The sequence below is a fragment of the Bombus bifarius genome, unplaced genomic scaffold (genome assembly GCF_011952205.1).
Source record: "Bombus bifarius isolate JDL3187 unplaced genomic scaffold, Bbif_JDL3187 scf7180000008163, whole genome shotgun sequence".
Classification (NCBI taxonomy): Eukaryota; Metazoa; Arthropoda; class Insecta; order Hymenoptera; family Apidae; genus Bombus; species Bombus bifarius.
In genome coordinates this window covers 725,672-751,568 of record NW_022884485.1, presented here as the reverse complement: position 1 = coordinate 751,568, position 25,897 = coordinate 725,672, and the positions used below count along the sequence as shown (strand labels likewise).

At 30.3% G+C, this 25,897-nt stretch overlaps 4 protein-coding genes across 7 annotated transcripts; 2 read left to right on the top strand and 2 right to left on the bottom strand.

The window, feature by feature from the left end:
- Positions 1 to 200: 200 nt before the first annotated feature.
- On the top strand, positions 201 to 2,266 carry LOC117208889 (trafficking protein particle complex subunit 1). The gene is made up of 3 exons (XM_033450389.1): positions 201 to 489; positions 756 to 965; positions 1,062 to 2,266. Exons 1-3 carry the CDS (start codon positions 391 to 393, stop codon positions 1,188 to 1,190), a joined length of 438 nt encoding a protein of 145 aa, XP_033306280.1. The 5' UTR covers positions 201 to 390; the 3' UTR covers positions 1,191 to 2,266.
- Positions 2,267 to 3,940: 1,674 nt separating this feature from the next.
- LOC117208880 (E3 ubiquitin-protein ligase RNF19A-like) lies at positions 3,941 to 13,124 on the bottom strand. The gene is made up of 13 exons (XM_033450380.1): positions 12,964 to 13,124; positions 11,425 to 11,651; positions 11,199 to 11,341; positions 10,887 to 11,076; positions 10,481 to 10,792; positions 10,247 to 10,391; positions 10,016 to 10,152; positions 9,800 to 9,897; positions 5,411 to 5,609; positions 5,125 to 5,320; positions 4,880 to 5,045; positions 4,427 to 4,800; positions 3,941 to 4,266 (listed from the first exon to the last, which is right to left on the bottom strand). Exons 2-13 carry the CDS (start codon positions 11,585 to 11,587, stop codon positions 4,023 to 4,025), a joined length of 2,367 nt encoding a protein of 788 aa, XP_033306271.1. The 5' UTR covers positions 11,588 to 11,651; positions 12,964 to 13,124; the 3' UTR covers positions 3,941 to 4,022.
- On the top strand, positions 6,769 to 9,511 carry LOC117208881. The gene is made up of 3 exons (XM_033450381.1): positions 6,769 to 7,445; positions 7,620 to 7,835; positions 7,933 to 9,511. Exons 1-3 carry the CDS (start codon positions 7,296 to 7,298, stop codon positions 8,884 to 8,886), a joined length of 1,320 nt encoding a protein of 439 aa, XP_033306272.1. The 5' UTR covers positions 6,769 to 7,295; the 3' UTR covers positions 8,887 to 9,511.
- Positions 13,125 to 14,573: 1,449 nt separating the features above from the next.
- On the bottom strand, positions 14,574 to 25,877 carry LOC117208840 (synaptic functional regulator FMR1). 4 transcript variants are annotated; one of them, XM_033450246.1, is made up of 14 exons: positions 25,729 to 25,834; positions 25,280 to 25,332; positions 24,390 to 24,540; positions 24,134 to 24,297; positions 23,870 to 24,035; positions 23,671 to 23,741; positions 22,003 to 22,074; positions 19,949 to 20,096; positions 19,664 to 19,801; positions 19,448 to 19,591; positions 19,148 to 19,358; positions 16,982 to 17,197; positions 16,622 to 16,720; positions 14,574 to 16,460 (listed from the first exon to the last, which is right to left on the bottom strand). In XM_033450246.1, exons 1-14 carry the CDS (start codon positions 25,777 to 25,779, stop codon positions 16,273 to 16,275), a joined length of 1,872 nt encoding a protein of 623 aa, XP_033306137.1. In that variant the 5' UTR covers positions 25,780 to 25,834; the 3' UTR covers positions 14,574 to 16,272. The 4 variants fall into 4 exon arrangements, with proteins under 4 accessions (XP_033306137.1, XP_033306141.1, XP_033306140.1 ...); XM_033450250.1 differs by lacking the exon at positions 16,622 to 16,720 and having other exon boundaries at positions 14,574 to 16,456; positions 25,729 to 25,877; XM_033450249.1 differs by lacking the exon at positions 22,003 to 22,074 and having other exon boundaries at positions 25,729 to 25,877.
- Positions 25,878 to 25,897: the final 20 nt, after the last annotated feature.

The window sequence follows — 25,897 nt, the reverse complement described above, 5'->3', positions numbered from 1 at the left end:
AAATCCAATCAACAAATGAGTTTTATAAAATGAATTCGAATGTTTTATCATTTATTCTTAAGTCTATCTATTTATCTCCCATTCCCCTTCCTTGTCATTTTTATAAGATAGAGTCAGTGAAACGTAAAATATTCGTCGATAATATAGGTAATTATTGTCGAATCTCCTTTGATATGTTTCCTATGTTCGCCGTAGGAAATCGCAGAGGGCGTAAAAAACACTCTGATTTTTTTGCAAGTCGGTGTTTCATAACCTGAGACGCAAAGCTGCATTTAATGTCATGTCTATCCTGTCTTTAATCAATGGATACGTCACTATGCTATCGTCGATAACTAATTGATTGAACATCATTTTAACAGCAAAACAAAATACACAACTGTCAGCAAAATTATGACAATTCATAATTTATATATATTTTCCAAAAATGGAACATTACTGTATTATGCAGAATGGAATAGGTTGAATAAATCTGGAATCACAAAAGGAGAGGTATGTATGAATAACTATGACAGAATTGTTATTTTAAAGTTATAAAATATATGCCGTTTCTAACCTTCCCATGTTCTAATATCCTGTAACCTATTTTATACAAATCACTAACAATTACTTGTTTCATTCCTTTTTTAAATTAAGTCGTTTAAAAGAAGGTCTTTTGTTTTCATTTGTGTATAATCTATATAATCTTTTTTTCTAAGAAATATATATACATTATAAATAATATATATACATTATAAATAAAATTGCACAAAATTTAGGAAGCAAAATTAATGTATGGAATGTTATTTTCTATAAAATCATTTGTAAGTAAAATATCGCCATTGGATCCAAAAGAAGGATTTTTATATTATAAAACTAGTAAATATACATTGCATTATTTGGAAACTCCGTCTGGATTAAAATTTGTGTTAAATACTGATAATGTTACACAAAATGCTAGAGAATTATTACAACAACTATATAGAGAGGTGAGTAACCCAACGTTGCATATTCTAGTATTATATTGCTGTAGAGTATTTTAGCAAACTAAAAATCTCCAATGATATAATTAATTCTTTTTCCAGGTCTATTTAGAATATGTTGTGAAAAATCCTCTATGTCAATTAAATGAACCTATTCAAAGTGAACTGTTTAAACTAAAAGTTGATGAATTATTTAAAAAATCTCCTTTATTCTTAAGTAGATCGATATAGAATTTTTTATATTATATTAATAAGTATAATATACTTGAATATAAAAATGTTTAGTGATGTTATACAAATTTAATTTCATATTACACGCAATTATTTGTTATTAACAACTAGTATTAATATACATTAATGGAAGTGCAAAAAACTAAACAAAAATATCATATACCATAAAAATATTCTTATAATTTAAATGAATATACAACTTACATTACATTTTGTTATATTTACGAATTTACATTTATCATAACAGAAACAACTATTTAAACAATATATTTTTGTAATACACAGAACTGTGATCTTCATACAAAATGTACAGCAATTAACAGAATTTGAAGAAATTAATACTTGTAAAAGCATCAGTTACTTTTGTAGATTCCTTTAAATTATTTGTATTAACATATTAATGCATTAAAATTGCACCGTCTTTTTTTGTATCAACGAAATGTACTTTTTAATTTGTATATTTAAATTATTATTTAAAATACGTAAAAATATTGGTAAAAATGCATACTTTTAAAAATGTTCCTACATTAAACTTGCCTTTTTATATATGTATATATTTCGTACCACATACCAGTACTCTAGAACATACTTGCAGGAATATGCCTTATTTAACTAAAACATTTATTATTATTAATATATGAAGATTATATGGCAGCTTATGTCATATTTCACAATTCGGTTTTTTAGGTCCATGTATCCATCTTTTTTTACATATGTAATGTCTTTCATACAATTCTCGTCCGGACGTATGACATTAGCTTATCCAAATATTAGCGAAGTTATTAGTTACACACAAAAAACGTATATACTGGGACAATAATTTTACACAATTATATACACATATTTAAGTTCTACAGAACTTAGAATAAAAAATATACGAAAGGTAAAATTGTTAAAAAATGATTACAATGTTCCTTACACTGATCGTTAGTGATTTATGTTTAACATTACATAAATGTAAATATCTATATCGGCAAGAAACCAAATCAAAGCTTTTGACATGCCTAATAAAGCACCTGATATTAACACATATAATTCACCGAGATTAATAATAAATAAATATAAACTGAAGATAATAAACTACCATACCTCTTTTTATATTAATGTTCATTTTTTTCTCTAAAACTGCTGAATAACATTCACTGTCAAGGCATATTCATTGCCTTTAATTGTATACATTACATTATGTGTATTTTCATACATCGAAGGACATTTAGAAAATGTTCGTGTACAAAGGTTCTTATGATACTTATACATCTGAAAATATGATTGACAAATGAAGAAGTGTTTCATGCATGGAAAATAATAACTGTTGCTTGACATAAAATGCAACTAAAAGGCATAATAATAATTTTTCCATAATGTTTTATACAGTTATCCTATTTTATATCACGTGAAAATTTTATTTCTTTTGAGGAATTCCGTCATAGAAAAATTTTAACGAATTTGATACGTTTTATATGTGAGCGCTGTTTCGTGTACGAGAATGTAATTTTTTCGCATATAACAATATTCTCAAAAAAACATTGGCACAAAATGAAAATTATCCATGTTAAATTAATTTGCAACTTTTGTTTTATAAATTGAGGCCTGATTGTATATATATAGCTATACACACATACGTACATTACACATATTTATACGCACGCACTTCTGAAACATGAATGCACATACTACTTACTTCAATACGCTTTGCCATGCAAAGTTGCTCTTAATTTGTTCCCTCTATTGCATTCATAATACGTTTATACATGGTGTGCATAAATATAGTAAATTCGGCATTACTGCACGCATATGGTGTACACTTAAATACATATATACACATATACAGTAACAAACGAAAGTGTAAATGTCACACTATTCTTATAGAGAAATGATATACATCTCTTAATCAGTTCACAAAAATTAGATAATTATAATTACAAATTAAATCTAGTACACAAAATATGATATCATATTTTTATTCATATCAACAACATACTATATTCAAAAAGATATAAAGTTGGTCCAATTTGTATTTACCATTTTTGGTACTCTGTCAAAAGTGAATAGAATAACAATGATTGATAAAGGAATGCAAAAATAAAAAGTCAAAGTAAGTTTAAAAGAATAAATGAAAAACAAGTCAATTTAAATAAGACGGAAAGTCCTGATTCAGAAAAAATTAGTACCTCAACAATATAGCGACCCAAAACATACGACAAATTACTAACAAATTATTTAAGTTTGTCAAATTTTGTTATGGTATGAAAAATATAAATTCCATTGAAAGTTTGTGATTAATTATTAAAAGAAATCTAGCAGGATATTAAAACACCCTCTCAGGTATTCATGAGAAGTAGCATAATTTAATAAATATGCCACACAAATTAAAATTATTAATAAGAAAAAACGAAAAATTAATTAAAAATTCTAATTCTAAAAACATTATCCAAATGCAAGATTATAAATATTGCATCAAAATAATATTGCAATTAAAAACATATTGCATTCACAAAAATATAAAATTAAAAGGATCGAGGAAACATGTAGTTAAATAATTGATATTACAATTTCTAGTATAAATAATAAGCTTTGAATTAAAATTAAAATAGAAATTAATTTCAATTAATTAATATAAATGAAAAAATAAAGTTTTGTATTTTAGTTAGTTGGTTGAATTTGAAATTCTAATCGCCTAATCCTTATCAATCAGTTGAGAACTTGTATCATTTCCTTATAAGACTAGCGTGTGTACATTTTTGATTGCCACTGTATGTGAATACGCATCTGTGTGTCTTGTATTTAAAGGACGCATGTACATTATTACATAAATGCTCAGTCTTTGTTCCTTTAAGAGTGTAAATTGTCTTCCATATTATTTATGCTACAGCCTTTGTCAGAAGGCGTGAAGAAACGAGCACCGTTATTCTGTACCACTACAGGAGACGGTTCTTCTATCACCGACAATCGCTTCTCGCGATCTGTAGATGTTGTAGAATTATGGAAGAAGACATTTCTCAAAGTGGCAACGTTAACCCGTTCCCATGATACATTGTCATCTGCCGAATCAGCCTTTGATTCATTGTTAGAATTCCTGAAAAAGTAAATGGACATTATACATGTAAAAATATTGTAGTTCTCAAAATCTTCTAATTAACCCAGTGCCTTGCAATATTAAAACGAGAAGATTGTAGATAATCAAGAACATCGAAAAGCAGTGAGTTAAATTTTGAAAAATCTAAATTTTGTCATACTTTGTACTCTTTTGAGTATTTGCGTCTTGTTCTGTTTCTTTAGTACGTTTAGTACGCCTTCCGGAAGTTCGACTATTCACTCCACACGTATTAACAATTCCTTCTTGATCTGCTTCAATGAAACTAACATGATCATCGAATCTGACACGTTCAGAACCTTCGTCTTCTCCACAAACGGTCCAATTACTGGAATCACTGCACTGGCGATCTAACGTCGGCTTGCGCCGAGCACGTTTCGCTAAACCAGGCGCTACTTCTTCGAGGGAACTCAAAGATGTAGCTTGACCTGCTGAATCCATATGACCTCCTGCAACAGAGCTTGTCCCTTGTTCTCCTTCCGTGCTTCTACCACCGCTGATTGAGCTTCCATCCATCTGAACAATCGATATAATTAAAATTCATAACTGAAGTACTGATCGTTTGCAATAATACTTTTAAAGAAGAGCGAGATACTTTAAAATTTAGAACAGAGCCTGCTAGAGCTCTCGTAGAAGCTGCGCCGTCATCCAAAGCAATAGATGCGTTCACAGATTTTTCTGATAAACTGGTTGCCGCAGATGCTGTTTCGCTACACAAACTGAATCGTTGGGTAGACGTCACATCCGCTTGAACCTCCAATCTATTTTTTAAATATAACAGTAACTACTAATGTGTAACTAATAATTGAAAATTGTATAAATACAAAAAGAGTCTCTTACCTCTGACCTCCTGGTAAAACACTAGAAGCTATACTTCCTGCGAGACTGGTACCAGCGACAGCTACGTTACTGGCACTTTCGCGATCGTTTTCACGACCTAATTTTTCTAAATGACTTCCACTACCTAATGAAAGGGAAGCTTCTCCTATCGAAGGATTACCGCCGCGATGACTCGCAACATCTATCGATGCTGCATCTACAATAAAGATTATGTTTTGAATTATCTAATCTTCTAAATTACTCGATCTACACTTGATGTTAAAATTTGAATTATTTAGGCATTTACCTCCACCGTTGCGGACACTCAATGAACCCATAAGCTCGTTTTCGTCATCGAAATCAAATCGCACCCCTGTACCATTTGTTGAAACACCACAACCTCCGCTTCGACAAAGAGAAACGGGGACTACACCATAAACGTAAAATAATAAAATGGGTACACCAATACCTACGGCCAATCCTGCCAATATGGGTGATACTAAAACCTGTAACGATGGTAGATAAATTATGAGTAGTGGCTCTTGTTCGAACTTTTATTGAGACTTACAGAGATTCAAATTTTATAAAGTTTCTACAAATTAAACTTAAAATCTTATGTACTATAGAATTAGTAAATTTATAATATGAGAATTTTATGTAAAATGAAAAGAAGATAATATGAAGCAATAAAACTCTTTACTCTTGAATTTTGGGGCGGGGGACTTAATAAATAAAAAAAAAACGTATAATTATTAGATCGGAATTAATTATGAATAGATAAGTAATAATATTAAGAAAACGAAAAGATACATTTAAGTACGTAAAGTTACGCGATAAAATTGCCATTAGGTATCGGCTAACAAAAATGTAAAAGCTGCAACTGTATCGAAAACTTCGGACTGCAGTTGATCTAGTATTGTGCGGTTTTAAGCTGCCGGAAGTTTCTGTATGTACGCTGCATAATTAACACAGTAATTAAGGGAATGTTTCAGATGTACTTCATAAGTCCCTTTCAATGTATGCTCGCGAAAATAGGAAAGAACGTAAACCATTAACACGGATCGCTTTTTTTAGTATAACATACTGCATTTTTATTTAATACAACTGTAAACAATCATAATGAAAGAAAAACAAAAGCAAATATAGAATTGCCTATTCAAAGGCATTTATTATTTTAATATGTTCTGCATCGTGCTTTGCATACTCTCGGGCAATTAATACACATATCACCTTCAAAAACAAAAAAAAAAAAAAAAAAAAAAGAAAAGAGAGAAAAGAAAAAGCAATTTCCGATCAACCTATAATCTATGTTCTGTAAAATATAGAAAAAATAGTATGAAATACCATTGAAAGTAAAACATGGTAATAATATAAATATATCTCGGGACAGTCGTATAAGGTAAGGTGCCATGATGAGGGAAAAGATTACTGACACACGGTGATCTGTTTTCTAGATTTCCATGGAGCATAGAAGAGAACGCGAGATAGCGGAACAGGAGACAGAGAAAGTGCATGGCGAGCAGAAAGTGTGGGAGGTGCGGAAGGAAGGATATTGATCGCCGCGACGGTAGGAGTGCGCGCATGGGAGATCCTCTCTGTCCCACCCTGCGGCCTGCATCCACCTAGGTGGCTGACGATGGAACGTGCATCGTGTCAGTCGGTACTTTAAGAACCATACTACACCACGATCGCAAGACGGTCTGACAAATCGAGTGTTGGGATCGGGAAGTCGGTCGGTGCTCTGCGCCAAGGGTGTGTCGCGCCGTGGACACTACGAGCCTCGATGAACGGGCGCCGAACTACGCCGGCCCGAACATTCAAGGACCGAACGGCGTAACAGGAAGTAGAAGGGACACGCGACGAATCCATTCATTACTGGTGATTTCACGAAGCCTCCGCATACATGACAGACTCGTGCGCTCCGATGTGAACAGTCAAATAGACACCGTCCTGCATGTGTTACCGTTCACGAGAGTGTACATGTAGTTTATTGGCATTGATTGGGGACAGTAGACACGCGAAACGTTACAACCACGATACACATACATCCCTCATCTGTTTTTTCTCTCCCGTTTTCCTTCCATCGATCCCGCCAACACTGATATCGTCGATTGACTGTCATTAGTGTTAATTGAATAAATAAAAGGAAAGAGAGATTGAGAGACAGAGATAAAATCAGAAGAAAGGAAACCATGGCGAATTGGGACTGGGAAGACACCGACTGGGATTGGGAAGATACGGAAGAATCATCTTGCGGAGAGGAGCAGAAGCAGATTATCTCAGAACCAGAGATTGACAAGGAGTGGCTTGGTGGTATCCTAAGGGAATTTCACAAAGAACCGGTTAGTTCGGTAGAAACTATGATTTACAGTTAACAGTTGCCTGTAGCGATTTTTATACGGCGTCATTTAAGCAGCCTATAAATGCTTTGTTAGCAATGAAAATGCAACACATTTGAAGATGTAGCGTACCAAGTATTCTTGAATTGCTTGCAAATTAACCCGTCATGTACACAGGTCACAATAACCGAATGTAACGTAAGTCCGGGCTGTATGAGTAATGAAAGCGCGCTCAGTGCTATAATTCGTGTTAAAATCAAGTACGTGTTGAACGACACAAATACCACGCAAGACCTGTCACTTATCGTGAAAGAGCTTCCAAAAGATGCGTTCAGTCGTTTCTTTGTTATCGAAGGCCAATTCGATCTTCGGGAAATTAAATTTTACACACAGGTAAGCAATCAATTAATATAATGCTACCATGCTGTTGCTACGTCAATCTTAAATTGTTCTATCCAATAAATAATAACTTGGATTCTATTTATATCAGGTCATGCCTGATCTGAAAGAGTTTCAAAAGAAGCAACTAGCATCCCAGGAAAATAAATCGGACGAGGAAATCCTTCTGTCAGTTCCAGTCTGTTATCATGCACATTACACACCAGCTGATGAGTCAGACGACAACCCTACAACGCCAGATTCTATTCTCGTACTGCACGATCTTCGCGATTCTGATTTTCGAAATATCAAATTTCGCGAAGGAATGACATACGATCAAACTAAAGTCGCATTAGATGCTATAGCACGCATACACGCGCATTCTCTGGCAATGAAAGTTGTCGAGGGAGAGCCTCTGTCCGAACGTTATCCATTCCTCTTCCAAACAGCAAAGGCAACGGACTCGTATCAACAACTGGTTGAGCGTGGTTTACCACAACTTGCCAAATTTTTGAAAAGTACGCCAGGATTAGAAGCGATACTGGAGGCCCTACTTGTACTACGACCTAGAACTAAGCATATAATATCTGCACTCCTTGCGCCAGAAGGGCCGTTAGCCTTGATCACGCACACAGATTTCTGGTGTAATAATCTACTTTTTAAGGAAGGACCATCTGGCCTTGAATGCTGCATCCTCGACTGGCAAATGGTTACCTATAGTAGACCGACTAACGACATTGCTCTGTTGATAGTAAGTTCATTGCCAACCGAATTACGTCGCAAACATACAGAAACCTTCCTTGATATCTATTGGGAGGCACTAATTGGGACGTGTTCTCGTCTCGGCGTCGACATTCCGAAAGATTTGGGCTACACGAGAGAAGACTTAAATAAGGACTATAGGCGATCGCAACTCCTCGCTCTCTTACTCTGTATTGGATCTGTAGATGTTGCTTTAGGCGATGCAGATACAGAACAACGCTTGATCGACGTTTTAAAAGACCTTCATAGTGAAGGTGTACTTACAGATGAGACTGCGATTGCTAATAGCGAAAACGACCCTTAGTCAGCATTATTACTGCCTATGATAGTGTTGCAGCGAATTAATACTTCTACGCGAAATGTAAATCGAGGAAGCAAAAGTTATAGAACTGATTGTTCAACAGCTCGATTCGTCTGCCATTGACGTTACGATTGCGATTAACGTAATACATCTCAAGCAACAGGGCTTGTGTCGATAATTATGTAATTGCGGAATCGAAATCACGTTAAAGTTCGTTAACGTGGTGGAAATAGAATTGATGTTAGGCTCTTATGTTTAAAAATATTTCGATATTGAATTGTTCTTTCGATATGTACACCTATAATTTAGTAAGGACGTTCAGCAAACAGAATATCAATAAACATTGTATGAAGTTTTAAAATTAAAAGTGACTCGAAATGTAAAAGAATTGCTAATACGTGCCATAACAAATAACTTAAGTCAGGAGTAACATTTTCCTCCACGAGCCTGTTAAATATAACGATCGTTTGATTTGAATTTGTTCTTTTATCAAAATTTCTTCCCGCAATTACTATTACGGCTATACGACCGACATTCTGTTACTGCTAATTCACATACGCAATAATTATATTATTCCATTTCTTTGTACAAACTATATAAATAAAATATACTTTGATGTTGTCATGAATTTGTACAATGATTTTCAAACATAAAAGTAATTCCTAAGCAATATCCATATATGTGTAAATAAGTAAGTAGTTTTATTACGACTAGTTAATAAATTTTTTAATATCTTACTTTGATAATTTAAAAAAAAATATCTGTAAATTTACATTGATACTACTTTGTAAGACACTCGATACTTTATCTATCATCTGATGATATTATATATATATATATATATATATATATATATATATATACTTTTGAAGAAAATCAATTATGTACAAATATGAAAAATAAGATTTTAACTTACAGATGCAGTTACTCCTCCAACAATAAAAGCATTCCTCTTATGTTTGTTATCTTTCTCATATCTTGTATACAGCTCCTTTCCCACCCATACTGGAATACCTGTAACAAAACATACATATACAAATATAAAGTTACACAAAATTTTGTCCGAAAGATATATTTATAAATATATCACATTCAGTTTAACATTAAAATATGAAAAACATAATATACGAACCTATAATCATAGCAGGTACAGCTATTCCAGCAGCAAGACCAATTCCAACTGGAGCTCCCACTAAGGTTCCAAGTTGCCAAAGTATTTTCTTTTTTCTAGACCATGGCTTTTTACCCCAAAAGGTACAACCAGAAGGACTGCAATTAAATGAAAAATTGGAAAAATTAAGAATTATAAAAATAATATTTCATAAAAATAAATATGGAGATAAATAACTCGGATAAACTTTACCTTAAATAATGAAGATCACTGATTTCCTTCATGCATAACCAACAAAATTCGGCACCGCAAACAGCACAAACCATGTGATTGCAACTACCATCATCCATTTTAACAATAAGGACTTGACACCTTGGACAAGGTTTGACGTCATCTTCTGTGGATACAGTTTATGCAAAAACACGTGTTATCTTAGAATTTCAGGATTCTCTAATTCTGAAATCTTTAAATATAAAGAACACATACTATGTTGTGAATCACTTTGACTGAAACTGAGAGATGAACTTCGTTCGTAGTATTGAGTACGTTGAGCTCTGGCAGCATCACATGTTTGATTAGGATGCCAACGTGCTTTACAATGGTAACAAAAATAAGAGTCACATCCTGGTCGTTCACAACGTAATTTTGGGCACGAAGCACAACCACTAGCAATAACTGCAAAGCTGCAATCTGGTGCAGGACACCATCTCGCATCAGGTTCTACAGCAAGAACTCGTCGTACCATAAAATCTTCATATTTTTCCAATTGCGTTTGATCATTTAGGATCATTCGAATATCTATAAAAAAATAAATTCAGTAAATAATAGTAATAAATAAGTAGTAAATAATAGTAAGAAGTTTACATCACTTTTATCAGAAAAATGCATTTACCATTTGGGTGAATTGGTTCTGAACATTCAGGACATGCTATGTTAACTCTAGATTCAGAAATTTCAACTTTAAGATATTGTTGATAGCAATCATAACAACTGCGATGATGGCAAGACTGAACAACAGGAAAGAACTCCACAGGCAATTCAGCCAAACATAAAGGACATTCCATTAAACCACTTTCACTACTCTGAAATAATATTTATTTTGCAACCTGGATATCATTTAAAATTATCAAACAATTAATATAATCAAGATCTAATAGAAATTCAATTCTAAGAATTTCATTGCAAGTACATATTCTATAAATACCTTTCCGGCAGAAGAAAGTACTGAGCCTTTACTGGAAGCACGTTGTAGATCTATGTTTTGAAATTGAAAATGGCTTGAACCATTACTTACTCTAGCTTCTCCTTTTTCAACATCTGTGATCTTGCCACCAATTGGATCTTTTGCTAGAAAAATAATTCATTCTCAAGAATAATTTATTCTGTATTTTATCTACGATATTTATTTCAGACCAAATATCACTTCATACTTTTTGTATTTCTGTTACTTGAACTAGGTGTTCTCACAATTCGTCGTCCAATAAGTGGGCTTGAATATAACAATCGACGCAAAGAAAATCGCGCTAACATTCTTCGTGGTCTAGGGACTGTACTGCTACAGCTTCCAGAACTGTTATCATTTTCTTTAAACATCTTAAATAGTATTATAGGTCACTACTGTCTCATTCTTTGTGTCACGCGATTAAGGTAACTCAATCTGTAATAAATAATGGGAAAAGAAGTAAATATAATAGGACTTCATATATATCACTATGATATATATCTTCTATCACATATTATACAATGCTTAATATTGAAAATAAAAATGTATATCGTAATACAAACGTATCAAACATACCGTTTACAAGCGATTATATTTTACGTCATAAGCGCACGTGTAGTATGTATTACATGTTATTATATCGATCGTATTTAAATACACATAAGGTTCTTACGTTTCTAATGTTTTCGAATTAATTATCATAAAAATTATTTTGGACAAAATTTTTGTATATTAGTGTAAATCATTTATAATTCATATAAATTTATTAATACGTAACGTTCTCAATAAATTCACTTTACGTTCAATTTTGTATGTACATTTTCTTTACTACTTTCACTAAAAAAGGAATTATACAGTCTATCAAAGCGGTTGTCATCAATTACGATTTCTCCATGTTCATGAAGAGCATAAATAATCAGCATTTCGAAATCTTTTATGTATGTACCATGAAATATTTTAGCATTTAAGGTTCGATTACTCGACCTGTACAGTTTAACCTTAACTTAATAAATCATATACCATACCGTTATACGATTATAATTATCCTTTACCGAACGTCCGAATCCAAATAATATAAATATAAATATAAATTATGTGAATTATGTCCAATTCATATAGCATTTTAAGAAACGATATATGATTCGACATGTAACACACCATACAAATCTCTAATAGTATTATAAATCGATTATATGTATATTCCACAGATTGCATTAACATGTTAACACATAAGATATAGAAAATTACTTAATACAAGTTTTATACTATATTTTAACTCGATTTATCTAACAAATTTGTAAATTTATGAAAAGATAACCTTTTCCCGAGTATAAATACAGTTATAATTAATGTTAATGTAAATTTAGTACGAAATGCAAAATAATCGCCATTTGTAATAGCTTAAATGTGTATATATATATATACACATTTATATATATACAATGCACGAATATGTTATATATGTGTATATATATGTGAATGTATATGTATATGTATATACATACTATAAAATATATATAATGTGTATGATAATTAAACTGTATTTTTTCTCAAACAAAAACATTATAGTCGTTTTAAATAGAATAAAATACCTTATTCTTTAAATTAAATAAAAAATGAATACAAAAAAACACATTTGAACTATATATCGAGAAATCTTATACATAGATGACTAGCATTAATACAGGTGTGAAAAGTCTGTGAGCAAAAACCAACTAAAGTCATTCTAAATAACGTATAAACGTACCTGGTTCCTGTTAAAAAATACTTTCAAATCTACACCACGTTTAGTAACTAATAATAGATTCACAATTAGAATTACACACTATTGGTAAGTTTTACCTATTTTGTTGGTTAAGAATGTTCACTTGACACAACAGCTGACGGCTTCTGACTAAAGACTTACCTTACATATAATTTAGATGAGGGATACAATGAGCGAAATATAGAAATGAACATACAGCGCCTCTGCCTGAAAACATTTGATATAACACCGCTCAAATAAAAAATCTTAAGTTTAATCAGATTAAATTAATATTATTTGTATATTTTGTAATTATTACTATATACTTTTTGTGAATTCTATATGAATAAAAAGTAATTAGAAAATAATTAAATATTTCATTCTTTAACATTAATACTATGTATGCACAAATATGAATATTTTCTTATTTCACGCAAAATATTTATAAAAGCACAGTTTATACACCTCAATACTAGATTGTGAAACTGTTATTTAACAATTATTTAAAATTCTTTATTAGATGCTATTTGTTTAGTAATTAATAATATTGATGAGTTAATTTATCTGAATATTAATTTTCAAGTTATTATAAATAGTAACATTAATTTCATATCTTTTAACATATGATTATATATTTCAGTCAGAAGTATATGTTAGCTATTTACTGATATGAAGATAGAAAATTAATATATAAACAGTAGCTGCTATATTATTTGATTTTCTGAATCAGTAATGGAATTTATGCTTATTTGTATTATGTGTATTTTGACTTTTATTAGTTCCTTATTCCTAACACTTTAATCAATTAAAGATTATGTTCAATAATTAATATAGTTTAGAAATATATTTTATGAATTTGTTTAAGTTTAAAATTCATTTTGTTTAAAATTATATGTATATTCATGAATTTAAATACAACAGTTCATAACAACATAAAAATTTATTTTGTTTGTACTTGTAAATATTATAATATTTACTTGTAATTTGCAATAAGTTTATTTATTAGTAGGCATATATGGTTTTGAGATCACACAAAAATTTTTTCAACTAATGCAACTTAAATCTTGTATCATATGTTAAATTTCTGTATGATGAAGAAATATATTTTTGTTTTTTTTTACAGAAGCAAATCATACTTATGATAAATTATTATATGATAATAATACCATATATTTCTCTAAGAGGTATTACAAAAGATAATATCCTGATTTTTATCTTTTTCCATAAAAATTGATAATTTGAAATTAGACGATTTCCTCAACATTAGATATATACAAATTTTAGAAATATATAAATCAGTTCTAGTATAGTTTCATTCGTTTTTATCCAAAATGTAATTAAGTAACGCTAAAAGTTGCAAATCTTGTATAAATTAAGCGATTGTTACTTAGTGCTTTAAATTAATGTAGAAATTATTTCTCTTATGTATTTTTAATATTTCTTAATATTTTTTGTCATTATAAATAGAACTAGTAATTAGATGTTAACATTTTCAGACTATAAATATTTTAAAAGCTTCATAACAAAGATTAAGCGTAATAGTCATTATTTTTAATAATGGATATGTTATGGAAGTTAAGGATAGGGATGAAGATTGTAGTTTAAAACGACTGTTAAGATTAAAAAACGATTATCAATGTTTCGAAAAAATTGTGGTTCATCGTACTAATGACCGCTCTATGTACAGAAATGTTTTATTCTTAAATTATGCACAAATTGCAATCAATACAAATGTATCTGAAACAAGCAAGTTGGGGGATGTCTCAGTTTTTTTGGCTGCCATAAGAATATTCAGATAAAATGGCAGCTGTTTTGTTAGGTGTCAATGTGTTGCATCAACCGCCATGCGTTTTTGCAAAATCCTTAAGACATGTCCGATTAGTTGTTGTCATATCCGGAAGAAGAGGCAGCTGTTTTAAATTGACAGATAATCAATTTAAAACAGTTAGCCATATCTATTTTATAGCTTAGTATAGTAAAGCTAATGTATTTGTTCAGACATTCACATTTCGACTAAGTAGTATTATAGTAATAAAGGTATGCGCTAAGTCTGCACTTCAGCTAGATATCATAAAACATGTATCATTCCTTCTCTGGCACATCATACATTGGTATTACTAAGTATACGTTTACTTTCTTTTTAAATCATGCGAAACAATGCAGAAACGAACGTCATATCAAATTCTAATATTTGATATAGATGCTTAGACTGTAATAAAAAAAAAAAAGACTAAATTACATGAAAAGTGAACCCGGAAATAAAAACCGACTTCCTGCGTACACTCATTTGTGTTTTTCCACAATCAAATAAGTCATTTTAGCATTCATGGTATTATTAATCAACACTCAGTATTGAAACATAAAAACCTAGTGTTGTTAAATAACTCTACTAATAATCGTAAACCAAAAAAAACTCAATCTTGTTAAGTAAATAGAAGGAACATCATTGGGAACACCTTTTAACCAAGACTTCATGCAGCTGCCACCTACCATTGTTATAACTAACAATGGAATCCATCTTTTTCTTGCACCACATCACGTTTCGTCCTAGTTTTGTCGCAAAATATTTTATACCCGGTATGTTCAATTATTGTGTTTTTTCATTTAGATATGAACACAAAATAACACAAAACACGTACCTTTGCTCATAACATACATTAAAATATGTTAACACTTTTTTTTATTATTTTCTAACAATCATTGCAGTGTTGAAAGAAATAATAAAGAAGAGGAACAAAAAGAAAATCTATTAAAATGGATTATATCCTGCATCTTTGTACGTATTGTGTTATTTTTTCATAAATATAGCGACATATCTAGGCGAAAATTATTCAAATTGATAATTGACATACGAGCCACGAATATCCAGCCTATTATTAGATCATTTCTCAAGTGATTAAGAAGTACTTTATAGTACATCCGAATTACTGTCACACAAGTTGGGAGCTTGGTATAAAAATGAGGCACAGTTTCACAATCAGGGGATTCCTTTTTACCAGATGCTTCTACTATCTCCCAATGAATGTATCCATATATCAAACATGATAGCATAATCACTATCATTAAACTAAACCATGCATGGATATTAATATGTGTCCTTAAATGTGTTTAAGGAGAATGACGATTTCTTAAACAATTGTCATATTCTTATCGGTAGCAAACAGTCTTAACAACGAGCGTAGACTAATCATGTCGCGATCCATAATCGTGTAGTCCTTGCGTAGGTATGCGTCATGTTATGTGCTGGGTGTTAATAGCTCTCATCAGGTGTAGTGTTATATGTAAGTAGCAGTTGTCGATCATAATGGTTATTTAGCCACTGGTACCATTAACCAGAGCTTCCTTAGGCTTATTGCTCTGTTGCATACGAGGATGGCGAGACCGTAATTCTCTTTGGCCTTTAGGCCCTTGGGAACTGTTATTAGTAGCAGAAACGTCATTTGCTGGTGTTCCTTCTTTACTAGTTACAGTTGATTGGTCTCCTGGGCCGGCATTGCTGCCTAAACAAATATGTAGATTAACTCTGAGTGTTACTGTGTAAATATCGATATTCATTCTAAAACATTTATTTAATATTGTACTTAACTCTTATACTATATCTAAACCGATCGTCCTAAAGGAATATTATATCAAATTAAATTTTTCAATTTCACGTGATTACCTTTTTGATTATTTGTTGGTGTAGAACTACGTTGTCGAGAACGTCGAAGCCGTCTTCGCCTCATGCCTTTAGGTCCTCCCTCCACACTTGATACAGACTCTATGCATACGCAAACCATTGTGACCATCTTTTTATAAAGTAATATAAAAGAATTACTGAAATTCAAATTTTTATAGAATTGATTACGTAGAAAGCTATATCGCATTAGTAAGCGTGCATTAGTAATCATCGTTGATATTGTTAGTGTTAGATGGTCACAAGTGTTTGTTTCACAATCCATGCCACTCTCAAAGAACTTTACCAATCTTTAGGACGAAACGGCTGTTCTGTTATACAATATTATCGGAAAAGTATTGTTACCTCTATCAATGCTTGAAACGTCTTGACTATCGAGAACAGTATCTTCATCATCGGTTGTTCGACGGCGTTCATCTCTACGATCTCTACGTTGAGTTGGAGGACGACCTTGTCTACCACCCATGTACCCTGAATTGCCTGTACCTCCTTGATGACCACCTCTTGGAGGTAGATCCCTTACTCGGTCTTCACTACCATCTAACGTATCTCGACGTAATCCTGTAAATTAAACCATATTTATAACAAAAATCAAGTTAAACCTTGAACATAAAATGATGAACACAAACATCTTAATGATTTTGTAAAACAAATGAAATGATGAAAGATTAGTATCCTTACTTGTAGTTGATGATGATCAATGTAGCATTTAACACATTAGCAATGATGCTTCCCATTATAATAACTAAGGGTATTAATTGGGAGTGAAGAGGCATCTTTGGAATCAAGCTCACTAATTTTTTAATTTCTTCTTCTACCGTTAAATATACTTATATTTGCATAAATTTGTACAAATTTTTATCAAAACTAACATATTAGCGTGTAGTATTAAATCACAGAAGATAGTTTTATTAGATTACATTAATGTAATTAAAAGTATTTGTAAAATTCATGTGATTGTTACTACCTAATATTTCCTAAGTTAAAAATCAGATTCACATGGAGTATTTTACAAGGTAAATTTTATTATAAAACGTATATAAGTACATTTTTTAATAAGAATAATAACATAATTGCTTCTTAATTTCTTATTTATCAATTTGCAAACGACCTAATATAGCTAAGATAACACTTAATTTTGTTAACGTTTAAAAAGCAATTAAAGTTAATTACATTTAATGTATTATTTAGTTAAATGAAAGGTTCAAAAGTTGTTATATAGGTACATGTTATATATAAATTTGAGGCGAAATACTTGTTAATCCGTAAAAAGTAATTACTCTTAAGATATAATATTTGATTAGACAATTCGCACACAAAACGATATTATGTACTTTATTTATTATGTCAAATAACCAATAAATCAAATGAATCATACACCGCGAGTTACTTAGCTACTACATGCATTTCCATTAAACACAAACATGCAAATGCATATGGTTGTAGTTATTTCCTATTATGTTATAATTCCATGTTCTATGTAATGACATGTTTACAAATGCGAATTGTTGATATATCTATAGATATTAACTGAGGCAATATAAAGTAATTATGACAAAAACAATGAATTACGAATAACGATATACAATGAAAAACTAAATAGCTGAAACGGTTTTATAACAAGTATAGTTTTAAATCTATATAATTAAACAATGAAAGATACAACAACTGTAAATAGTTATTAATAGAGGCCAAATTTAATTTGAACATCATGAAATCATGAATAAAGTAATATATTAAGAACAAAATTATTCTCTTTGTATATGTTTTGATCAATGTTTTCTATGTTTATATTGATACATTTACAAATTTTTAAGATTTTTAATTTGTTAAATGTTGTAAAGAAACTTGTAAATATATTATTTAATGGGTATTTGCAAGAATAAAGTACAGTAAAAACTCGTTTATCCGAATCCCTAAGCAATTATTTTATTTATTGGGCTCAACAGATAAAATGAAAATAATTCCTTAGAAAATATTTATAAATCCAGAAAAAATTGTCTTTTTAAGCAACATTTTTTAATGTACAGTTATATATGCAATTTATTTTATCTATCAGTTTCTAGATGTAAAGAAATATTTAAATACATACAATTTTTCAACAGGTTATAGAAAATAAATAGTTTATTATGTAGTAAAGATGGAATAAATTACGTATGATAAGCTACGTGTATGTTACACAAAAAATATATTTGCATTGAATTGAGTGTTGAATAAGTTAAACAGATGATATTGGGGATGAATATCGGATAATTCGAATTTTCATTTATTCAGATCAAATAATCATCCCACCAAATCCGAATAAATGAGTTTCTACTATAAACCTTGTATAGTAATAATCCTAGTACTGATTTTAACTTCAACAATTTATCAAATGTTACTTTGTGACAACGCGCCCTCTGTCTTTAAAATCTCTGGGTTCTCTACTGTCTCTCGTGTTGGGTCCACCGCTTCTGCCATTACGTTTTTGTGTGTTCTCTACATTGTTGATATAGTCAGTAATAGTATTACCGGCATTGTGTCTGGTGGGAGCCCTACCCCTGCCACCACGTCCACGAGATTGACCACCACGACCTCCACGACCTCCACCACCTTCTTCTGGGCCTGTACTCATTCCTCGTCTTGTTGGAGGAAAGTTGGGCATTGGTCCTGTAGTTGATCCATGCATGTTTCTTAATTGTTGATCTATTTCTAATTTTTCTTGACGCAACTGTTCTACTTCCTTTAAAGCAAATAACACAAAATTACAAAAATATGTGAATAAACAATAATATCTACAATATATTATATACACATTTTACATCATTATACCTTCAAATGTGCCAAATGATATTCCAACAACATTTTGGCATTAGCAATACTTTCAACAGTGCCAACAAAGACAAAGGGCACTTGACCTTCTTCCCTTGGAATCGTTGGTTGAGGTTCGTTGTCTCCTTCTATTTTAACTCGTACCTAAAATTTATAATATTTAGAAATACATAATAAGTATTCTAAAAATTACATTAATGCTAATACAATACTTACCACACCACTTTTGTCGACAATTTCTTGTATTATACGACCATTTTTTCCAATCACCTTCCCAACCAAAACACGTGGTACTTGTATAGATTCTTCACTATATTCAAGCAAAGAACGAGCTTTTTTAACAGCTTCATGTGTCTGCAATTAGGTAAGCATATACCATTTTACGTTTTTGTACAGAACCTTCACAATTTATAATTCTTGAGTAATTTAATTCATTAAATGAAACATAACGTAATAAAAAGGAATGATGAAAGAAAAGTAAAAACTTATTTCAATTTTTACCTCTCCATAGATTTTAAATGTGCATGAATTTTCTTCTAACTCTATATTTGTAATTCCATCGACCTTCCTTGCCTGTTGAATATTTGCCCCATGTGCACCAATCGCTAAGCCCATCAAGTCTTCCCGGACATTAAATTCATCTGTGTATCTAAAAAAACAAAATTTTGTTTTATATATTTAGCTCTAAACATGTATAATAAGCACCTTCTTCTACTGAAACATTGCAGAATCCATAATATATATATATATATATGTATAATATGTTAATATACATATGTTAAATTACTATAGAACAATTCAAAATAATATTTTTTGTTTAATGATATTTTAAATTAATGAATATCGATTAAATACTGCTATGAAGTTTCTGATCGATATCAACCGCGGATAATAATAATGTAGCATATAAATAATTAGTTATGTATATGAATATTATTAATATATCCTAATAATATTGTATAATCAAATTTTGATGTTTAATAATGCAAAATTTAGATTTTCATTAGTAACATGCAGTCTTACATTATTACGCGCACATGTTATTACATTACAATACAGTGATAATGAACATAATATATTTTAATGAAATTTAAATTCCTGTCAGTGGCTTGCATTCTGGCAGATAAAAGTAGTAATACAAAAATGTATTATGAGGTAGCATCAAATGCATATAATATATATTACAAATTATAATAAAGTGATACTCAAGCAAAGATTTCAAAATTATTGTTAGATATACTAACACCAGAGTAATTTGATTTTTGGACATTTTCTACAAATTAAGTAAAGGTGAAATCGGAATTTATGACTTTTTAACATGCAATACATGTTTAAAAATTTGTTTATGACACATAATATGTGTGCATACATACACTCATACAAAATACTTATATATATTTTGATGTAATAATAAATAAATATGTATGTATATAAAATGGTTTATATTAAACAGCAATATAATATGAATATCAATTTGAAACAATAAAATCATAGTGAAGTCATTGTAAAAGACATGCATACATATCTTTCTTATGAAAATAAAGGAATTGTATTTTAAAATATATTACAAATTTAATTTGACTTATAAATTTTTGAAAACTTTAAATAAATAATCTTAATAACAAAACTTTTATTCTTCTGTTCAATTCAATTTCCTAAATCATATTAATAAAAACAAGTATAATGTGTCAAGTTTTGAATAGTACTTGAAAACAATATAATACGATAACAAAGCAAAGATAATTTTTTAATCGAAAACAGACAATATAATTGTTTTGATTTAAAGAAAGTTTATCTTAATATAATTAGAAAAATATTTGCTATTAAATCTCTTACTTTATATAAGTAAACTGTTTCGTAACTATGATATAACATGAAGGATTATAAAACTAATATAAGTTGTGTAGATGTTTGATAAATGAAGATGGAATGCATAAGTGATATCACATAAATAAAACTAAAAATATTATAATAGCCTACATGATAACTATTCATGTATAAAAGTTTCACATTGATTATGAAATATTGTTCTACTTAAAAATCCTTATTGAAATTTTATAAATTCTTTAGATTTGGAAATATATTAGATAGAGCCACCATTTATTCAGTTCTTTGTGCAAAACACTTAATATATCAGTGTTTCTCAAACATTGGCAGGCTAGAATATAATTTCTGATATGAGATAAATTAATAAACTTAAAACTCTATCCAAACACATAAATATATATATATATATGTATATAAAGAAAAAAAGAAAGAAAAAAGAAAAAAGAAAAAAGAAAAAGAAAACAGATCACAGCTACACGTTTATGTTCGTTTACTATTTTATCAACCACGCAAAATTTTGCTACAGAACACATAATAAGTAGAAAAAATAAACAATAAATTTTGTATGTCAGTGTACTTAAAGCATTTGAGTTTAAGTGAATGATCTACACAACGCCGAAGCATGCACATTTATAGTGTAGTTTCATTTTTCATTTGAAAAATGCAGCTGTGTGATTTATCATACAGTAAGCTAAACTTAAATCTAAACCACGCTGCTGTGATCTCACCTTGAATTTGTTTTCACTCCTGCCTCAAAGTCTGAGACACGCTGATATATAAAGTTTGAAGATCTAAATTTGCTGAAATGAGAAAGAAACTCTTGGTGTAACTTATTGGAAATTCATATATAAGATGGCCCTATCCTATGTCCCTGCCATTCTGTCTGTTTGCGCCTTACTAATAAATTTGAGAAGTTTTATATGAATTTGCTTTCCAGAATATTTATGTGAAATAATTATTCACAGTATTCTTATACTAATACTGAGACATAAATAATATTTGTAGTACTATTTTTTATATGTATGTTAGTACACTTACAATTTGAAAATAAAATATAACATTGCATATTCATTTTATGCGTCTTTTCTTTTATATATTAGACATTCATAGACATACCTGTGTAAAAAAGAATTAGTATCCAGTGTTAGCATTAAACGATTTCTCCCCAATTTCTACTAACTTCCTAAGATTCATTAAATATTATTATTCAATCAATGAAAAATTATACAAACCCGTTATCTGAATGTATGGAGGTATGTGTATCTCAATCTAAAAATATAATTTTATTAAGAATAATTATAACGTTCGAAAGTATGAAATGATAACTTTAAAAAGAATTTAAAGTTATCCTAATTACATGTATTAATAGCTGAAACATATAATGACATTGTTTGCTGCAGGAACACGCAAAGCATCTAAAACTACAAAGATATTTGTGACTCTTTATATGATTATTAATGTACAAGTATTTTGCTGAATGAATTTTGTTTCAAATTAATTCATTATGACATACGCTATATGACGGGAAAAATAATTAAAAATTTTTATGACATTTCGAATAAGTGTGTACATGTATATATGTTTGCAAATACATGCATATCTAATGTGTACTTTATAGTACATAAATTTAATTATCAGAAATGATCTTGATTTTATTTAATCATAATTAATGGATAAAATCATTTATTGCAAATTAGATTCTGAAAGTTGCTATTCGATGTCCCTTCAAACCATTAATTCCTAAACTCTTTTACATAATTGAAAAAATTACGCTTTTATTGTCTTATAAACACAATGATTAGAAAATTAAAACTGTAAAAAATGTATCATTATGTAGATTAAATTAAATTAATCTGATCATGTTACATGTAAACTAATGGTTGTAATCAGCAAACAATGAAAAACATAGCATTAATCTATTTGTAATAAGTAATATTATGAGATAAACAAAAGAATTTGTCAGCACAAAGTGACATTCACTAAAGACAGATGAAAAAACACATTGTGTGCAAATTTATTACTATATGCACATCGTGCTCTTGTGACTGGCAAAAGTATGTAAAATAAGATAACTAACACACAAAGATTTATATGAACTTTGAAAACGTTGCATGTAAAATTTATTAAATATTTTATACACAATCACACTTGTAATATGTGAAAACTAGAGGAAATGTATAATAAATATTTGTAATGTGACTACATAACATTCATGAAAATTATATGATGTTGAAGCAAACATATTAATTAATGATTGGAAATCTTGTGAATTTTTCTGCCAGTAAATGCAAACCACAGACAGGATGGTAACCAGGACAGTGTATGGATAAGGGCAGGTATTTAAATGTCACAAGATTTTTTTTAATTGCAACACCAACTCTAATCTTTTTACTTACCCCCCAATTGTTTGAAGCTTCGTTGACTCAAGTTGACGTGCTGCTTCTTCTGTTCTTTTTAAAAGCAATACCTGCAATATACAAGTAAAATATTGTGTAAGATATAAAGATGTGTGATATCAAAATATGTTTTTATGAAATTTGTACATTTTATATTATCACCAAGTTGTTTAAGACCAAATCCAATTTTGTAACTCACCTTTTGCGATAAGTTTCTAAAGTGCATTTCTTGGAGCATGCTACTGTGACGATGTAAATTTTCATGACGGGAGATGGCCAGCAATACTCCCCGTTCAGGCACGTATCGGCACACTGCCGCCCCTATCGCTTTTTGAAATTCCTTATGTGCATTTTCCATTTTGGCACTATGTACATTAAATAAGATGTTTAAAATATAATGTACATGCGATCAATATATGTTAATCTTCTACAAAAGAAGATAGTCTTTAAACATGCTACGTACAATTCTCTTAGATCTTCAGGTACTTCTATTTCGATCTTGTGAAATGTATTTTTATCAATGGGGGGATTAGGATTTTTTGCTCTCAGTCGTTCACTAGCTACAATTTCAGTATAAGCACATTCCCATCCCGAATATTCAACTACTTGAAAACCTCCTTTACTCATCTGAAACAAAATTAAGCGTATAAAATCTTGTAAGTGAAATTACTTAAAAATTTTTTCATTGAAATTATATCTTAAAAGAATTTTTTACTAACCTTAATAATGGCCTTCCACCATCCACAGGCTTCATGCTCATTGGACCTAGAAAATACCTCAATCTCCATGTTTTCAGAAAATTCAGGTTTCTGAACATCTGTTGGAGGTAGACGTACTTGAGCAAATGGAAATTTCGATTCTGGTTGCCAGCTAGAATATGAAATATATTTCATTAAATATTATTCATTAATTATCCATAAACAATATCACACAATATCAAAATTTTAACAAAAACGATATACACTTATAAATAATTTCTGATAGAAGCATTTTTATTCATATAAATATATATTATACATATACATCTATACGTTAAAATTATAATTCCATAGAATAACATTATTGTTGTCATTATTGTTTGTTTAATAGATGTCATGAATGTATTATGTTTTCCCTTACATATAGTATCAAATTTAGAACAAAATAAAATATAATTCTTTGATATACTTACACATTATTAATTTTAATATATTTAAAACTCAAAATAAAATTATTTGTTTTTACACATAAGAAAGAAACAAAGAAAAAATATACAGCTTGTATATATATAATAACTATATATGTATAAATAGATTTAACCCTTTGCATTAAATTTTATGTATATTTTACAATATTTATGATTATTTAATATACTTTTTATCATTAACATACAAGAAAAGTGATATATGAAAAAGCCTAAAAAATAGTGGCAGCAAATAACATCCATAAAAAATATACAATTTTTGAGAACTTTTGACACAGATATTAGAAATATTAGGTCTCCTATTGCTGATAAAAATAGTATAATTCCTTTGCTCAGGAGACTACACTGTTATTAGCAGAATATTAGAGTGAACCTTCAGATATATTAGCACCTAAACTATCCCTAAGAAATGGAAAACATACTTACTCATTTTCGAATGTAACCAGAACCTCGTCCTCAAAGACATCTGTGACAAAGGCCTGAAAAAATAAGACATAAAACGTAGAAATTTATTCGTTGAAGAATCACAGGTATAACGAGTGGCGTAAGACATTTAAATACAATATATCACGATGCTTTCGGGGTACAATAAAGAGCAATGTTTTTATAATTCCAGTATCAAGGATATGCGTTTTCATGAATCGGTAGGACATTGAGATGAAACGCAACATCAAATGCTGACGAAAATCACGCCCTGTCAAACGAGACATGGCGTCGGAGGAAGCCGCGTTACCTCGCGAACATTTGAGGGCCGCGCTTTCGCGAAGTACGAGCGTCTCTTTTGTGAGATTAGAACCGCGCCACGGGCCGTAAGTTGGTCTATCCACGGCCTCGATCTTCCGCCCTGTTTTTTGTATACTTTTCACAGAACGAACCTTATAATATGCTCCGTTTTCGCCGCATACTTCGACTGTGAGATCCTCCATCTTGCTTTTGTGTGACGGCTCGCCTCCTTTGCAGCAGGCATGCTAGCGAGCGGGCAGCTGCACGAGTTCGAGGTTGCAAATTTGTTGTTCACCAATCGTACAACTCTTTTCCATGATG

Bases quoted from the DNA above. Each gene is read 5' to 3' on its own strand.
- LOC117208889 (XM_033450389.1), top strand. From the start codon at position 391: ATGACAATTCATAATTTATATATATTTTCCAAAAATGGAACATTACTG. The intron at 490-755 runs GTATGTATGAAT...CACAAAATTTAG, and splicing joins CTGGAATCACAAAAGGAGAG to GAAGCAAAATTAATGTATGG. The intron at 966-1,061 runs GTGAGTAACCCA...TTCTTTTTCCAG, and splicing joins TACAACAACTATATAGAGAG to GTCTATTTAGAATATGTTGT.
- LOC117208840 (XM_033450246.1), bottom strand. From the start codon at position 25,779: ATGGAGGATCTCACAGTCGAAGTATGCGGCGAAAACGGAGCATATTAT. The intron at 19,359-19,447 runs GTATAATGATGT...TTTGCTTTAAAG, and splicing joins ATCATTTGGCACATTTGAAG to GAAGTAGAACAGTTGCGTCA. The intron at 16,461-16,621 runs GTAATCACGTGA...ATATTTGTTTAG, and splicing joins ACCAACAAATAATCAAAAAG to GCAGCAATGCCGGCCCAGGA.
- LOC117208880 (XM_033450380.1), bottom strand. From the start codon at position 11,587: ATGTTTAAAGAAAATGATAACAGTTCTGGAAGCTGTAGCAGTACAGTC. The intron at 11,077-11,198 runs GTATTTATAGAA...ATATTATTTCAG, and splicing joins TACTTTCTTCTGCCGGAAAG to AGTAGTGAAAGTGGTTTAAT. The intron at 9,898-10,015 runs GTTCGTATATTA...GTTTTGTTACAG, and splicing joins TGTACCTGCTATGATTATAG to GTATTCCAGTATGGGTGGGA.
- LOC117208881 (XM_033450381.1), top strand. From the start codon at position 7,296: ATGGCGAATTGGGACTGGGAAGACACCGACTGGGATTGGGAAGATACG. The intron at 7,446-7,619 runs GTTAGTTCGGTA...TCATGTACACAG, and splicing joins GGGAATTTCACAAAGAACCG to GTCACAATAACCGAATGTAA. The intron at 7,836-7,932 runs GTAAGCAATCAA...TATTTATATCAG, and splicing joins AAATTAAATTTTACACACAG to GTCATGCCTGATCTGAAAGA.